The 18,358-nt window shown below is 43.7% G+C and overlaps 1 protein-coding gene across 1 annotated transcript in view; it reads left to right on the top strand.

The window, feature by feature from the left end:
* LOC115161159 (protein phosphatase 1 regulatory subunit 1B) overlaps positions 1 to 14,328 on the top strand; it is a 34,560-nt gene extending 20,232 nt beyond the window's left edge. The window contains exons 2-5 of the mRNA XM_029711936.1: positions 6,843 to 6,926; positions 9,883 to 9,955; positions 10,545 to 10,676; positions 13,975 to 14,328. Coding sequence (XP_029567796.1) covers positions 6,843 to 6,926; positions 9,883 to 9,955; positions 10,545 to 10,676; positions 13,975 to 14,114 — 429 coding nt within the window. The 3' untranslated portion in view covers positions 14,115 to 14,328. The remainder of the gene's footprint in view (positions 1 to 6,842; positions 6,927 to 9,882; positions 9,956 to 10,544; positions 10,677 to 13,974) is intronic.
* The last annotated feature ends 4,030 nt before the right edge of the window (positions 14,329 to 18,358 follow it).

Here is an 18,358-nt window from a genome sequence, read left to right as displayed (position 1 = left end):
CCTCTATCGTGTAGTGCTTACTATAGACTTTTGTAGTATACCATACTACACACTGTACTATTGTAACGGGCGTCGTAAGGATTGGACCAAGGTGCAGCGGGAACGTGTATACTCATCTTCTTTATTAAATCAAAAGAAGGAAAAACAAACAAATCACATATACAAAACAACGAACAACACTAAACAGTCCTGTCAGGTGCACAGACACAAAACAGGAAACAACTACCCACAAACCCCCATAGCACAAACACCCCTATACATAGGACCTTCAATCAGAGGCAACGAGGAACAGCTGCCTCCAATTGAAGGTCAATCAACAAACCCTAAACATAGAAGTAGAAAACTAGACTGAACATAGAAAAACACTAACCTAGAACATAGACCAAAAACCCCGGAACACTCTAAACAAACACCCCTCTTACATAATACCATAGCCCAACAAACACCGAAACACTCTAAACAAACACCCCCTGCCACGTCCTGACCAAACTAAAATAACAAATAACCCCTTTACTGGTCAGGACGTGACAACTATCCCTTGATCATGTGGAGTACTAACTTTAGAATTATGTAGTATAATGTAAAATAATATTGTCACGTATACTCCCTCTCCGGCCTCTAGGTCATCAGGTCCTGCACACCTGTCACCATCGTCTCGCGCACCTGCGCCTCATGACGCTCACCTGGACTCCATCACCTCCTTGATTATCTTCCCTGTATCTGTCTCTCCCCTTGGTTCTTTCCTCAGGTGTTATTGACTCTGTTTCATGTCGGTGCGTTGTTTGTGTTTCTCAGCGTACATCGTTACAATTATATTACACACTGTAATATCCCCCTCGATCGCCTAGCGCTTACTATAGAATTTTGTAGTATACTGGAGAATTCTATACTACACACTGTAATATCCTTCAATCGTGTCGTGCTTGCTATAGAATCTTGTAGTATATTGGATACTTATACACTACACACTTTAGTATCACTTGATCGTGTAGTGCTTGCTATAATATTTTTGAGTGTACTGTAGAATACTATACTACACACTGTAATATCCCTTGATCATGTAGTGCTTACTTTAGAAAGTATACTGTGTAGAATACTGTACTACACAATGTAATGCTTACTTTATAATTTTTTGATCGATTGGACTGCTAGCTAGCTTGGTCAATGCTGTTTTGATTTGAATGTACTGTCCTTGGGGAGCTCCTGCCAAGGATTTCCTGAGGTTCCCCTTCAATCGTGTAGTGCTTACTATAAAATATTATAGTATACTCCACACTGTAGTATCCCTTGATTTATTTTATTTGACTATTTAAAAACACAGTACAACCACAAATGTGGATACAATGCATTTAGACATTTGTCGAGAATAATTTCCATTGGGGCGGCAGGTAGCCTAGTGGTTAGAGTGTTGGACTAGTAACCGAAAGGTTGCAAGATCGAATCTCTGAGCTGACAAGGTCTGTTGTTCTGCCCCTGAACAAGGCAGTTAACCCACTGTTCCTAGGCTGTCATTAAAAATAAGAATTTGTTCTTAACTGATTTGCCTTGTTAAATAAAGGTAAAATTGTAGTCCTAGTTGTTACATTTACAGCTAACCCACATGAAGAAATACAAATGTATACTATGGTCTAAGTAAATCTATATACTATTAGTAATCATTGTAGTGTTTCTGCTGACTTTATTGTAGTATTCACTGTAGTGTTTTTGCGGACATGTCTAATATATTATAGTATTCATTGTTTTTGCGGGCATGTCTAGCATACGGTAGAATTCATTGTAGTGTTTTTGCGGACATGACTGTACGTGTTTTGTGGACATGACTAGTGTATTGTAGTAACTCCTGCTATATAGCTTTACCCATGTATATGCTTATTTCATTTGCATTTTGACATTGATTATTTCCATTCATTATATTCATTGCTGTTTTTGACTGTTATTATCTGCACCTTTCTGTATCTCCTTTTAGATAAACCATGCTCCATACAAAGCCAACCAAGTTTCAATTCAAGACAAGTTTCATGTCAACTGTCAATCACTCCCTGCTATGTATCATCTCCATTACCTGAATCTATAAAGACTCTATAAAGACTCTGCCTGCGCTTTAACTGGATTTCCACAGTAGATGGGCATCACCACAACCCTCACCTAAACCTCAATCAGTTACAATCTTGTAACTGAAAAATATTGTGTGACAGGCTAGGAAACAAACTTTTGGTCAGTGTTTCCCTGGGCACCCTTATTAAGGCAGGACATGCAGGAAATGTATAGAAGCACCCGTTTGTCATGTTCAAGTGAAAGCTTTGTACATGGAAGGCCGTGTGTGTGTGTGTGTGTGTGTGTGTGTGTGTGTGTGTGTGTGTGTGTGTGTGTGTGTGTGTGTGTGTGTGTGTGTGTGTGTGTGTGTGTGTGTGTGTGTGTAATGTTTACTTTCAATCCCTTAACCAACAATGCAGTTTTAAGAAAATATTTACTAAATAAATAAACTAAAGTAGAAAAGGTAACACAATAAAACAACAATAACGAGCCTATATCAAATCACATTTTATTAGTCACATGCCGAATACAACAGGTGTAGAATTTACAGTGAAATGCTTACTTATGAGCCCCTAACCAACAATGCAATTTCAAAAAAATACAGATAAGATTAAGAGATAAAAGTAATTAAAGAGCAGCAGTAAAATAACAATAGCGAGACTGTATACAGGGGGGTACCGATACAGAGTCAATGTGCGGGGCACCAGTTAGTTGAGGTAGTATGTACATGTAGTAAAGTTATTAAAGTGACTATGCATAGATGACAACAAGAGTAGCAGTGGTGTAAAGAGGGTGTGAGGGGGGGGGGCACTGCAAATAGTCTGGGTAGCCATTTGACTAGATGTTCAGGAATCTTATGGCTTGGGGGTAGAAGATGTTTAGAAGCCTCTTGGACCTAGACTTGGCGCTCCGGTACCGCTTGCCGTGCGGTAGCAGAGAGAACAGTCTATGACTAGGATGGTTGGAGTCTTTGACAATTTTAGGGCCTTCCTCTGACACTGGCTGGTATAGAGGTCCGGGATGGCAGGAAGCTTGGCCCCAGTGATGTACTGGGCCGTTCGCATTACCCTCTGTAGTGCCTTGTGGTTGGAGGCCGAGCAGTTGCCATACCAGGCGGTGATGCAACCAGTCAGGATGCTCTCGATGGTGCAGCTGTAAAACCTTTTGAGGATCTGAGGACCCATGCCAAATCTTTTCAGTCTCCTGAGGGGGAATAGGTTTGTCGTGCCCTCTTCACGACTGTGTTGGTGTGCTTGGACCATGTTCCTTTGTTGGTGATGACAAAGGAACTTGAAGCTCTCAACCTGCTCCACTACAGCCCCGTCGATGAGAATGGGGGCGTGCTCGGTCCTCTTTTTCCTGTAGTCCACAATCATCTCCTTTGTCTTGATCACACTGAGGGAGAGGTTGTTGTCCTGGCACCACACGCCAGTTCTCTGACCTCCTCCTTATAGGCTGTCTCATCAATGTCGGTGATCAGGCCTACCACTGTTGTGTCATCGGCAAACTTTATGATGGTGTTGGAGTCGTGCCTGGCCGTGCAGTCATGGGTGAACAGGGAGTACAGGAGAGGACTGAGCATGCACCCATGAGGGGCCCCTGTGTTGAGGATCAGCGTGACAGATGTGTTGTTACCTACCCTCACCACCTGGGGGCGGCCTGTCAGGAAGTCCAGGATCCAGTTGCAGAGGGAGGTGTTTAGTCCCAGGGTCCTTAGCTTATTGATGAGCTTTGAAGGCACTATGGTGTTGAACGCTGAGCTGTAGTCAATGAATAGCATTCTCACATAGGTGTTCCTTTTGTCCAGGTGGGAAAGGGCAGTGTGGAGTGCAATATAGATTGCATCATGTGTAGCTCTGTTGGGGCTGTATGCAAATTGGAGTGGGTCTAGGGTTTCTGGGATGATGGTGTTGATGTGAGCCATGACCATGTGTTACGGGTCAGTAGTCATTTAGGCAGGTTACCTTAGTGTTCCTGGGCACAGGGACTATGGTGGTCTGCTTAAAACATGTTGGTATTACAGACTCAGACAGGGAGAGGTTGAAAATGTAATTGAAGACACTTGCCAATTGGTCAGCGCATGCACGCGGTACACGTCCTGGTAATCCGTCTGGCCCTGCGGCCTTGTGAATGTTGACCTGTTTAAAGGTCTTACTCACATTGGCTGTGGAGAGCGTGATCACACAGTCTTCCGGAACAGCTGGTGCTCTCATGTATGTTTCAGTGTTATTTGCCTCGAAGCGAGCATAGAAAGAGTTTAGCTCGTCTGGTAGGCTCGTGTCACTGGGCAGCTCTCAACTGTGCTTGTCTTTGTAGTGTGTAATGGTTTGCAAGCCCTGCCACATCTGACGAGCGTCAGAGCCAGTGTAGTACGATATACAGGGGGTACCGCCGGTACCGAGTCAATGTACGGGAGTACAGGTTAGTTGAGGTAATATGTACATGCATATGTACATGACTATGCATAGATAATAAACAGCGAGTAGCGGCAGTGTAAAAAAAAAAGTGGTAGTTAACTGTTCTTTCTTTTCCACCATTGGAAGTACAGTATTTGTCATAGTTTTTGGTCATCTTGTGAGCTTGGTCAGCTGAATTTCTGTGAAATCACTTTCAGAAAGCTATCTAGTAGTAGCTGATCTAAGAAGTAATTTTGGTGTACGCTTGTTAATGTGTGTTATCTGTCAAACACACAAACCTAATCCTCTAAACTTTAATAAACTCTGCTTGTTCTTTATCTACTTCTGTGTTGTTTCTATAACAACACAGGGCGAGACCCAGATGCAGACACAGGAGGCAGATGGTTTGAGTCTCTGATATTTATTAAAATACAAGGGACAGGCAATAGGCAGGTCGAGGACAGGCAGAAGTTCATTAACCAGGTCGGAGTCCGAAAGGTACAGGGCGGCAGGCAGGCTCAATGTCAGGGCAGGCTGAATGGTCAGGCAGGCGGGCTCAGTGTCAGGGCAGGCAGAAAAGGTCGGAGCCTGGAGGGCTAGAAAACAGAGACTAGAAAAAACAGGAGCACGGAAAAAATACGCTGGTAGGCTTGACGAGACAAGAAGAACTGGCAACAGACAAACAGAGAACACAGGTATAAATGCACTGGGGATAATGGGGAAGATGGGCGACACCTGGAGGGGCGTGGAGACAAGCACAAAGACAGGTGAAACAGATCAGGGTGTGACAGTTTCCCTTTAATGGGCCTAGAACCTGTGTAACATTTAGATGTTAGAATTGTAATAAAATATATATATATGCTAATGTGTTGTCTGGTCCATTGCATTGCTCAGAACTTTTGACCTAACTCAATACTCAGTCTATCACGAACGGTCTTCTATTCTGGTTGAGGTGTTCCCTCACTAAACAGTAGGCGTATGTAACAGTGTAGGTTCCGTCCCTCTCTTCGCCCCAACCCGGGCTCGAACCAGGGACCCTTGCACACATCAACAACTGACACCCCACGAAGCAACGTTACCCATCGCGCCACAAAAGCCGCGGCCCTTGCGACGCAAGGGGAAACCCTACTTCAAGTCTCAGAGCGAGTGACGTCACCGATTGAAACGCTATTAGTGCGCACCACCGCTAACTAACTAGCCATTTCACATCGGTTACACGTAGTCTCGTAGTTGTGCCATTTTAGCTAACCCTAGTCGGCAGGTGTTACTACAATATACTACTCATGTCCTCAAAAACACTTTAGTAAATACTGCAGTCATGTCTGCAAAGACACTGCAGTATTCTAGTCATGTCTGTGTAAATACTACAGTCATGTCTGCAAAAACATTATAGTAAATACTATAGTATACTACAGTCATGTCTGCAAAAACACTACAGTAAATACTACATTAATGTCCTCAAACACTACCATAAACTACAGTCATGTCTGCAAAAACACTACAGTATACTGGTCATGTCCGCAAAAACACTATGGTAAATACAGTATACTACAGTCATGTCTGCAAAAACACTATAGTATATAAATGTAATAACACTAGAGTATTTAGACCAAAGTATAAGTATTTTTTATGTGTACTCTCCTTCCTCCACCAGCTCTTCCACTTGGCCAGGTCAGGAGGAGAGTCAGTGGATACAGCATGTATGAGGGAGGGAGATGCAGCAGTCAAGTGAGACAGCAATGGATGTAGACCAGACTTGAAATGAGTGCTACAGTTACATCATTTAGCAGACTCTCTTATCCAGAGCAACTTACAGTAGTAAATGCATACATTTCATTTTTTTTTTTTCCTGAACTGGTTCCCCGTGGGAATCGAACCCACAACCCTAGCGTTGCAAACACCATGCTCTACCAACTGAGCCACACGGGACCACGTGACTATCTGTCTGCCTGTCTGACTAAAGAACAGGGGGAGAGGCTGTAAGATTGTCCAAGAGTATTTGTGAAGAGAACTGGAAGTGCATCAGATGAGGGAAGGAACAGCCAGGATTAGGCTGTGGTGGAAAAAGCACAAGATTACAGAGGCTGAGGATAAGGAAATAAAGCAAAATAGTGGAGGGAACTGTAATCCGGCTATCTCGATCCCAGCAAGACTCATAAACCAGGACGTGCATTTTCAACATGATGTAATCCTGATTTTGGACAATCCAGGGCCCACATTTCGGAATAGTGTTTTATCACGGGCTGGCATGCCTTGTCTCGTTCACTACTACAGAACAGTAGTTGGTCACTAAAATGTTCACTTGGTCATGCATTGTCAATTAAATGAAAATTGGAATGAGGTGGAAGTTAGGATTCACCCGTGAGCAGTTTGAGAGATTGAATCCAAACAAATGCTTTCACTTTTGTTCAGATTCGGAGGCGGAGACCAACACCCGCTACGCTATTCCGTTTGACAGACCAACCGTCTCCTGAGGAGGAAAACGACAATTTCCAGGTAAAACAGCACCACCTTAAATGTCTGAAAGAACTATCCCACCACTAAACCTACATGCAGTCCTTGAAGTACTAACCACAGCATTCAATTACATTATGTCAGTGGCGGTCCCCCAACCCTTGTCCTGGAGAGCAATGGGTTGTGCAGGATTTTTGATCAAGCCCAGCTCTATCACACCCGTTTAAAACTAGTACAGATGTAGGATCTTAATTTGCTACAACAGGAAAATAATCCTGAATCCAAAACAGGAGGAGGGGGGTGGGTTCTACTAAACTAACATATGGAATTGTTTTAAGATCATTTAGCTATTTGATTATGAATTTTAGGACCTATTTAGCCCATAGAAACACTTTGAATAACAGATTCACTCATGGAATAACAGATAGTGGAAAAATACATCAAAAGAAGTTATGTTTTAAAGTGTCTGTCCTATATCTGAGAGGTATAAGAACGATCAGGAAGTATTTTTTGCTATTTTTTGACCCATATTAAAATAAAGAATTTGGGCACTAAACTACCTCCATATACAGTGAGGGAAAAAAGTATTTGATCCCCTGCTGATTTTGTACGTTTGCCCACTGACAAAGAAATGATCAGTCTATAATTTGAATGGTAGGTTAATTTGAACAGTGAGAGACAGAATAACAACAAAAAAATCCAGAAAAACGCATTTCAAAAATGTTATAAATTGATTTGCATTTTAATGGGGGAAATAAGTATTTGACCCCCTCTCAATCAGAAAGATTTCTGGCTCCCAGGTGTCTTTTATACAGGTAACGAGCTGAGAATAGGAGCACACTCTTAAAGGGAGTGCTCCTAATCTCAGTTTGTTACCTGTATAAAATACACCTGTCCATAGAAGCAATCAATCAATCAGATTCCAAACTCTCCACCATGGCCAAGACCAAAGAGCTCTCCAAGGATGTCAGGGACAAGATTGTAGACCTAGACAAGGCTGGAACAAGACCATCGCCAAGCAGCTTGGTGAGAAGGTGACAACAGTTGGTGCGATTATTCGCAAATGGAAGAAACACAAAAGAACTGTCAATCTCCCTCGGCCTGGGGCTCCATGCAAGATCTCACCTCGTGGAGTTGCAATGATCATGAGAACGGTGAGGAATCAGCCCAGAACTACACGGGAGGATCTTGTCAATGATCTCAAGGCAGCTGGGACCATAGTCACCAAGAAAACAATTGGTAACACACTACGCCGTGAAGGACTGAAATCCTGCAGTGCCCGCAAGGTCCCCTTGCTCAAGAAAGCACATATACATGCCCGTCTGAAGTTTGCCAATGAACATCTGAATGACTCAGGGGACAACTGGGTGAGTGCTGTGGTCAGATGAGACCAAAATGGAGCTCTTTGGCATCAACTCAACTCGCCGTGTTTGGAGGAGGAGGAATGCTGCCTATGACCCCAAGAACATCATCCCCACCGTCAAACATGGAGGTGGAAACATTATGCTTTGGGGGTGTTTTTCTGCTAAAGGGATAGGACAACTTCACCGCATCAAAGGGACGATGGACAGGGCCATGTACCGTCAAATCTTGGGTGAGAACCTCCTTCCCTCAGCCAGGGCATTGAAAATGGGTCGTGGATGGGTATTCCAGCATGACAATGACCCAAAACACACGGCCAAGGCAACAAAGGAGTGGCTCAAGAAGAAGCACATTAAGGTCCTGGAGTGGCCTAGCCAATCTCCAGACCTTAATCCCATAGAAAATCTGTGGAGGGAGCTGAAGGTTCGAGTTGCCAAACGTCAGCCTCGAAACCTTAATGACTTGGAGAAGATCTGCAAAGAGGAGTTGGACAAAATCCCTCCTGAGATGTGTGCAAACCTGGTGGCCAACTACAAGAAACGTCTGACCTCTGTGATTGCCAACAAGGGTTTTGCCACCAAGTGCTAAGTCATGTTTTGCAGAGGGGTCAAATACTTATTTCCCTCATTAAAATGCTAATCAATTTATAACATTTTTGTCATGCGTTTTTCTGGATTTTTTTGTTGTTATTCTATCTCTCACTGTTCAAATAAACCTACCATTAAAATGATAGACTGATCATTTCTTTGTCAGTGGGCAAACGTACAAAATCAGCAGGGGATCAAATACTTTTTCCCCTCACTGTACACTTCCATAAATGTTTTACACTAGTACCGGGCTACCTTCAGACAAGCAAAATGGACACCATCGTGTTCGTGAGAGTCTTATCTTTCCATATTGGTCATATTAGTTTTGTAGGCCAAACCATTTGTTTTTGTGAGAATATTTTTTTGGGGGGGGGGGGGTTCTCAAGGTCTGACAAACACCACTGTAGTTCGGCCACCTTCCACCGCATTGGTGGATGTGGTGGATTGAGGCGCAGCCCATGCAAAAATATATCTGCATCTTAAAACTGATTTTGATGCGGATTTTTGTATTATGCTAATTAGATTTCTGCGAGCATGCACATCGACTCTATGGACATTTCTGTAGTGGTTGATACATTTATCATAAGGGAAAATCAAGTCTGAAATTTCAAAGTGGAATTACAAACGTCAGAAGCCTTTTTAAACCTCAAATACACTACAAGTTTTAATATTCCTGCATTGCAGGAAGGTTCTAATGCAACAGGGTGATCAAATGAAGATCCTACATCTGTACATGTCTTATCAAAACTTTGATTACTTGAATCAGGTGTGTCAATGTTGGACTGTAACTAAAGTCTGCACACTTTGTGGCTCTCAAGAACCAGGTGTGAAGACCATTGCATTATGTGACAATCTGTTGTGGTTGTCTCAGTTTTCATTTGAGGACAAAGTTTCTTATGCCATGTGTTGGATGTGCAGTGAATTAGTCTGATGCAGCCTAAATGGCACCCTGATCCCTATATTGCACACTACTTTTGGCCAGTAGTGCCTTACATAGGGAATAGTGTGCCTTTGTAGATTTGACATTGTTTTTCTCTTTACCTGCATAGTGGGTCATTGGGGAAAATGGCGTCCTCACCAAGAAAATCAATGCGCATGTGTACCAGCCTCCATCACTCAAAGGTAGGTTGACTATCCATCATCTTATTATGTCATCAGTGACCCATAAAGCATTTGGGAGAGTTGAGGAAACCACTTCCTGTCTGTAGCCATGTTTTCTGGCCTGGGATTAGTCTATATCCGTCTTGACTGAAAGGGTTTTAAGTGGAAATGGCTTAATCATGAGGTGTGTGTGTGTTGGGTTTGTTTGTGTGTGTGCGTGTGTGTGTGTAAGTGAACGTGTGTGTGAACGTGTGGGTGTTGTGAGATTAGGGGCAGAGACAGCTGTGAGTCTCCACTGCTCTGGATCATCCAGGATTATAGGATGGGGCACACAGCTGCAGTGCAGACAGGCAACATCACACACACGCTCACATGACCCGTTCCTTATAATATAGTATATTTACTATTAGAAATGCCTGAAGCCTTGCATTAAGTCTCGTGTCCCGATCTGTCTGTGCGTCCATTTCTTTCTGTGGCTGCATACTTAAGTACAGTTTGGCATTTTTGGCATAGCTGATCTTAAAACTGTTTTGGTTCTAAAAACTATTACCCTCTTTTCTGTGCCTGTGTCTGTCTGTCATTCTGTCTGTCTGCCTGTGTGGTTTCACAGCCGTACAGAGGATGGCTCAAGCCCGCATGAAGTCTTTGGGAACCTGTGACCCCGAAGAGACAGATGACTTCTCTGGGGAGGAAAGCGTGGACTGTGAGGAGAGCCTGGATATATCCCCTGTCTCCACCACTGGTGAGAGAAGCACAACATGGGTGTTCTGTTCCAAGTCCCACGCAGTGTGCGCTCCTGTACCCCTCCCCACACTCACCCATTTCAAAGCATTGAATTGGTGTAAGCATGGGATAGAGGGAGTTTCCACAACTTTCACACCAGTGCTTTATTTTTAAATGCAGCAAGTGAACAAGTGCACACTTAAGGCTGAAGGGTAGAGAATTGGAACGCAGAAGGAGTATCAGCAGAAATACTCTATCGCTCGCTTGCACGCATGCACTCACACACAAATACATGATCTAGCTCGCTCACTCACTCTTGAAGGTGTAATCTGTTTGTTACTAAAAAAACACTTGGATAAGAAGCAAAACAAACAAAATTTGACAGTACACCTTTGTCACGATCATTGGAATAAATATCGGACCAAGGTGCAGCGCAATATGGCTTCCACATATTTAATATTAGAAATGCACAAAACAACAAAGAAAGAACAAAACAACGAACCGTAACTAAGAGGTGCTACGGGCACTAACTCAAAACAATATCCCATAAAACAGAGGTGGAAAATATGCGTCTTAAATATGATCCCCAATTAGAGACAACGATAACCAGCTGTCTCTAATTGGGAACCATATCAAGCACACCAACCTAGAAATATGAAAACTAGAATACCCACATAGAAATAATAAACTAGAATACAACATAGACATCCATATACCAAATCGCCCCCTAGTCACGCCCTGACCTACTATACCATAGAGAAACAATGGTTCTCTATGGTCAGAGCGTGACAGTACCCCCCCCCAAAGGTCGCAAAACCTGAAACCAAATGGGGAGGGTGGGGGGGTGATTAGTGTCGGTGGCGGCTCTGGTGCGGGACAAAGACACTACTCATCCCGCGGATCCGCCAGCATCGGGGCCGGCTCTGGTGCTGGACGAAGAACCCGCTCAGCTCGTGGATCCGCCAGCTTTGGTGGCGGCTCTGGTGCGGGCCGAAGAACCCGTTCATCTCATGGATCCAGCCATGGACCCGGGCTGAACACTGTGCCTGGCCTCGACCTCGGTCTCAAGGAAAGCTCCTGCCATGGAGCGGGACTGGACACCAGATCTGGACTGGGCATCGGCGCAGGGGAAGGCTCCGTCCTTGGAGCTGGACTGAACACCGTGCCTGGACTGGGCACCGGCTCAGAGGGAGGCTCCTGCCCTGGAGCAGGACTGGACTCCGTATCTGGACTGAGCACCGGCGCAGAAGAAGACTCCGGCCATGGAGCAGGACTGGACGCCGTGCTTGGACTGGGCATCGGCGCAGGGGAAGGCTCCGGCCATGGAGCTGGAGGTTCCGGACTGTGGACCATCTCAGGAGATTCCGGACTGTGAACTGTCGCCGGAAGCTCTGGACTGGAGACCGTCGCCAGAAGCTCTGGACTGGGGACCGTCGCCTGAAGCTCTGGACTGGGGACCGTCGCCGGAAGCTTGGACTGGGGACCGTCGCTGGAAGCTCTGGAATGGGAAGGCGCACTGGAGGCCTGATGCGTGGGGCCGGCACAGGTGGCACCGGACTGGTGACACGCACCTCAGGGCGAGTGCGAGGAGCAGGCACAGGACGCACCGGACTGGGAAGGCGCACTGGAGGCCTAGTGCGTGGAGCCGGCACAGGTGGCGCCAGACTGGTGACACGCACTTCAGGGCGAGTGTGGGGAGCAGGCACAGGACGTACCGGACTGGGAAGGCGCACTTGAGGGAGAGTGCGAGGAGCAGGCACAGGACACACCGGACTGGGGACACGCACTTCAGGGAGAGTGCGAGGAGGAGACACATGACGTACCGGACTGGAGAGGCACACTTGAGGCCAGAAGCGTGGAACCGGCACCGGTTGCACCATTCTGCTAACCGGATCCTCTGGTCGGCTGTGGAGCAGAACACACTTGCACAACATCTAGAAGCTATGATATGCATATTATTAGTAGATTTGGATAGAAAACACTCTGAAGTTTCTAAAACTGTTTGAATGATGTCTGTGAGTATAACAGAACTCATATGGCAGGCAAAAACCTGAGAACAATCCTACCAGGAAGTGGAAATCTGATGCGTGGAATCTTTCCAAGTCATTGCCTATCTAACACACAGTGACTAAGGATTCATTTAGCATTTCCTAAGGCTTCCACTAGATGTCAACAGTCTTTAGAACCTTGTTTCAGCCTTTTGCAGTGAACAGAGAGCGAACAAGAAGGCTGGGAAGTTGTTGACTCAGGGAAGGACATCAGTTCATTGGTGCGCATTCACGTGAGGAGGTAGCTGTGTTCCAAAACGTTTTTCAAGACAATGGAATCGTCCGGTTGGAATATTATTGAAGTTTGACGTTAAAAAGACCCTAAAGATTAATGCTTTACAACGTTTGACATGTTTGAACGAACGTAAATGGAACTTTTTTTACATTTCATCGTGACATTTTCCGCGCGCTTCCTACATTTGGAGTAGCTAACTGAACGCGCTAACAACAAGGAGGTATTTGGACATAAATTATGGACTTTATCGAACAAAACAACATTTATTGTGGACCTGGGATTCCTGGAAGTGCCTTCTGATGAAGATCATCAAAGGTAAGTGAATATTTCTAATGCTATTTATGATTTTAGATGACTCCAAAATGGGTATCTGTATTGCCTAGTGTATTTTCATGAGCGCAGTACTCAGATTATTGCAAAGTGTGCTTTCCTCGTGAAGCTTTTTTGAAATCTGTCACAGCGGCTGCATAAAGGAGATGTTCATCTATAATTCTTTGAATAACAGTTTAATATTTTATCAACGTTTATGATAAGTATTTTTGTAAATTGAGGTGCTGATTCACCGGCAGTATTGGAGGCAAAATATATTCTGAACGTCACGTGCCAATGTAAATGCTGTTTTTGGATATAAATATGAACTTTATTGAACACAAAATGCATGTATTGTGTAACATGATGTCCTAGGAGTGTCATCTGATGAAGATCGTCAAAGGTTAGTGCTTCATTTAGCTGTGTTTTGGGTATTTGTGATGCATCTAGTTGCTTGGAAAATGGCTGTGTGGTTATTTTTGTCTATGTACTCTCCTAACATAATCTATTGTTTTGCTTTCGCTGTAAAGCCTTTTTGAAATCAGACAACGTGGTTCAATTCAGGAGAAGTGTATCTTTAAAATGGTGTAAAATAGTCGTATGTTTGAGAAATTGAAATTATTAGATTTGTGGTTTTGAATTTGGCGCTCTGATTTTTCACTGGCTATTGTCAAACTCAATCCCGGTGTCGTATGAAGTTAACAATAGCCTCTTCCTCGTCCCAGGGTCAAGGGTCAATTCAGAGGGAAGAATTGCCCACTTTCTTCACCTGAGAGTGCCGCACGGAGAGGAGGAAGAGGAGCTGGATGACGAGGAGAAGAGGGAAAAAGGTGGACCAAGGAGGACAAAGAAGAAGGGGGAATAACAGAGCGCTGTGTGTTACAGAGAGGAGATTCAGATTCTGTGGCAAAAGATGAATGATGATCCAGAGTGATGTTTCCTAATTATTATATAAAGAGCCTGGAGAAAATATCTAAATACGTGTGTGTGCGTATGTGTGTGCGTTTGTGCAGTTGTGTGTGTGTGCTTGCTTGCATTCATGTGTATGTGTGTGTATGTGTCAGTGGAGGCTCCTCAGAGGAGGAAGGGGAGGACCATCCTCCTCAGTGAATTTTATAAAAATGTAAATTGTAAAACATTTAAAAAGTTAGTATTTTTAGATAAAACTATACTAAACACAATCACGTCACCGAACAATTGATTAAAACATACTATTTTGCAAAGAAGGTCTCCAGTAGCCTCAACAGCACTCTGTAGGGTAGCACCATGGTGTAGCCAGAGGACAGCTAGCTTCAGTCCTCCTCTAGGTACATTGACTTCAATACAAAACCCAGGAGGCACGTGTTCCTCACCCCCGTCCATAGACTTACACAGTAATTATGACAACTTCCGGAGGACATCCTCCAGCCTATCAGATTTCTTGCAGCATGAACTGACATGTTGTCCACCTAATCAAAGAATCAGATAATTAATCTAGTACTGAAATCATAAGCAACAGCTAGCTAGCACTGCAGTGTATAAAATGTGGTGAGTAGTTGACTCAAAGAGAGAGAAAGACAATAGTTGAACAGGTATGAAAACACAAATTTCTTCCAAAATGAAGGAGAAGCAAGAGAGAAATAGAGAGAGATTTTGTCATTTTTTTGTTCACTTTCAGTTTCACTAAGTTAGCAAATGCAGCTAGCTAGTTTAGCCTACTGAAGCACACTGTTCAAACAGAGGGATGCTATGTTAGCTAGCTGGCTATGACTATCCAATACAACACTGGAACTCTTCCAAGTCAAGGTAAGCTTTTGGTATTACTAATTTATTGCCACCAGGGCCCTGTACACTAACGTTACTGCGTGATTGTAGCGGGTTTACTAAAGGGTTGGTTCTATTAACTATGCTGACTATGACGCTACTTTAGCTAATATGGTGATAACGATGTAGGCTCTGTGTAGCGGTTCGGCTTGGAAAAGTTTTTTCGCCTGGTTACATGCTGTTGTGCATTGAAGTCCACAGGGGAAGGGACAAGGTGAGAGGAGGAGAGCACGTAGAAGGACTACAACGTGGCTGCTATGAAAGTGAACTGTGTTTACGAGTGTAATTCATTCCACCGATTCTGTTGAAAAAAATGTATTAAACGGAAGCAAACGGAACAAAACTGGGATAGACATACCTGAATTTGTCCAATAGAAACTCTCGTTTGCAACTGTTGGACTAATGATTACACCCTATTTCAGCTGGATGCAGGCAAGAGTGTGCAAGGTGGTATTGATGTCACTGTCTGTTGCCTCAAATTTGTCTCTCAAACTGTGTGCAGCTACGTTATAAACTTTCATTCATAGGCTAGGTTGTAGCAACCTCATGATGGGTGTAGGGAAAAGTATTCTAGTATCACGTAGTGGCCTAAACCTATCGCTGTTACATTGAACTAGGTGAATGGAATATGAACGAGAGTCATCCAATATGCTGTGATATAAATAAATCATCCTCCCTCATCTTAAACGGCACTGACCGCCACTGGTGCGTGTGTACGTATGCGTATCTTTGTGTGTGTGTTTGTATGCATGTGAGAAAGAGAGAGACACAGTGAGAGAGAAATAAAACGAGAGAGAGAGAGAGAGAAAAAGAGAAAGAGTTCTAAAGTGTTTAAGCTGAATGGTAGTGTTCCAGACAGTGCTTCCTTATGAATTCCAGATTGCAGACGTCACTGTCTGAGGAACAGTCTTGGTGGCTGTGCAGCCACGGAGGGAAGACGATGCTTATCATTGGGCGCGTTCCAGATTGTAGTTTTTTTGCAGGCGCGCTGCGCATCTCATGCTTAGGTTCATGCTTTTTGTTGTGGAAATGAAGGCACTGGGATTTGACCAGTATTCCCAGCATTATCCACCAGTTGTTGCAGGTAGAAAATCCAAGGAAATGTTCTGTAATTGACACAAGCTGTCTCCAATCAATCAACCAATCAATGTCTGGTTGTGCATGTGTGTTTGGCAGGGGATGGCCTGAGCCAGGGGAGGCGTGGCTCTGCGAATCTCAATCACACAAAACCTATTATTTGTCAGGGAATACTATTTGTAGATCAGTAATTCTACACCTCACTTTGCTTAAGCTGATCCTTTCAAATGGAGTCGGAAGTTGTAGCTAAAAATGGATCGGTTAAGGGAAGCAGTCAATTTAACCAACCATGGATGTATATTGTAGCCAATTTGAGGGGTGTCCCAGTCCGGGACTCAAACCTGGCTCCAGCAATTGTTAAGCCAACAATTTAACAGTTAAGGTGTTGGCTTGACAGTCACTGAACACGGGTTTGATTCCCAGGCGGGGTTACACCTGGAATTCACTGCATTTGTGCCAGAAGTGGGATGGTGCCCGTGAGGCCATATGGTGGGGGTTTTGTTCATTTTTTTTTCTCACTCATTCATTTACTCCACCTATAAGCACAGAATTGAGCTGCTTGCTATGGAACAGGTAAGCTAGTTGTTTATATGTTTGATTGTTAAAATGAGTGCAGGCACGAGAAGTGACTGATATTTCATTGGGTGGGGAGAGGGAGCGAGAGGGAGCGAGAGGGAGCGAGAGAGAGCGAGAGAGAGCGAGAGAGAGCGAGAGAGAGCGAGAGAGAGCGAGAGAGAGCGAGAGAGAGCGAGAGAGAGCGAGAGAGAAGGGTGGACATGGAGGGGGTTTTGCTTGAAGTACTGAACATCATGACATGACGTGAATTGTAGTGTGTTTAGTCTATTACATGCATCATCACTTCACTGACTTACGAATTCTACACTAGACATTAGGAATATACTCTATTTGGAACACAAAATAATAACCGGTTCTCAAGAGATGAAAGTATCGGTTCTGTTCCTGAACACTGGAGATCACTCTTGTTTGCTAAAGGGGTAAGATTAATCATTTTGCTCACAATTAAATGTTTTATTTACATTTACTAACACCAATGACACCAAATGATCAATGAAATCATCAAATGTATGACATATTAAAAGGGTGTGATTAGCTAATATTTTTCTTTAATATAGACCCCTATCCCCAATAACAGTTTGCCACTGGAGGGAATGCTCAAGGTTCTTGTATATCTTTGTAATGAGTGATTTTCAAGGCAGTAACACCAATGAAATAAAACTTAGGGACACGTATTATATTGGTTTTAATATCATTCTTATAAAAGTATTCTAATAGCGTTCTTTGTTTTATTGATCTATACAATATATTAAATAATTTTGTTTACTTTCTAGCATTTAAAATAATTGATAGATATCTCTAAATCCCCAAAACATGTCACTACTACTCTACTCATCGCTACTGGGACAAGCCAATTTGCTTGCCCTAAGGACTTTAAGCAATGCACACAGGGCATTCGGAAAGCATTCAGACCCCTTGACTTTTTCCACATTTTGTTACATTACAACCTTATTCTAAAATGGATTAAATAGTTTTTTTCCCTCACCAATCTACACACAATACCCCATAATGACAAAGCAAAAACTGTTTTATAGACATTTTTGCAAATGTATTATAAATAAAAACTGAAATATCACATTTATAAGTATTCAAACCCTTTACTCAGTACTTTTTTGAAGCACCTTTGGCAGCGATTACAGTCTTGAGTCGGCTTGGGTACAAGCTTGGCACACCTGGATTTGTGGAGTTTCTCTCATTATTCTCTGAAGATCCTCTCAAGCTCTGTCAGGTTGGATGGGGAGCGTCAAAGCACAGCTATTTTCAGGTCTCTCCAGAGATGTTCGATCGGGTTCAAGTCCGGGCTCTGGCTGGGCCACTCAAGGACATTCAGAGACTTGTCCAGAAGCCACTCCTGCATTGTCTTGGCTGTGTGCTTAGGGTCGTTGTCCTGTTGGAAGGATAACCTTTGCCAAAGTCTGAGGTTCTGAGTGCTCTGGAGCAGGTTTTCATCAAGGATCTCTCTCTGTACTTTGCTCCATTTATCTTTCCCTCGATCCTGACTAGTCTCCCAGTCCCTGCCGCTGAAAAACATCTCCACAGCATGATGCTGCCACCACCATGCTTCATCGTATGGATGGTGCCAGGTTTCCTCCATACATGACGCTTGGCATTCAGACCAAAGAGTTCAATCTTGTTTCATCAGATCAGAGAATC

Source organism: Salmo trutta, chromosome 2 (genome assembly GCF_901001165.1).
Source record: "Salmo trutta chromosome 2, fSalTru1.1, whole genome shotgun sequence".
In the NCBI taxonomy this organism is placed as follows: domain Eukaryota; kingdom Metazoa; phylum Chordata; class Actinopteri; order Salmoniformes; family Salmonidae; genus Salmo; species Salmo trutta.
The sequence above is the reverse complement of the archived record's forward strand: the minus strand, read 5'-3'. Positions and strand labels throughout refer to the sequence as shown.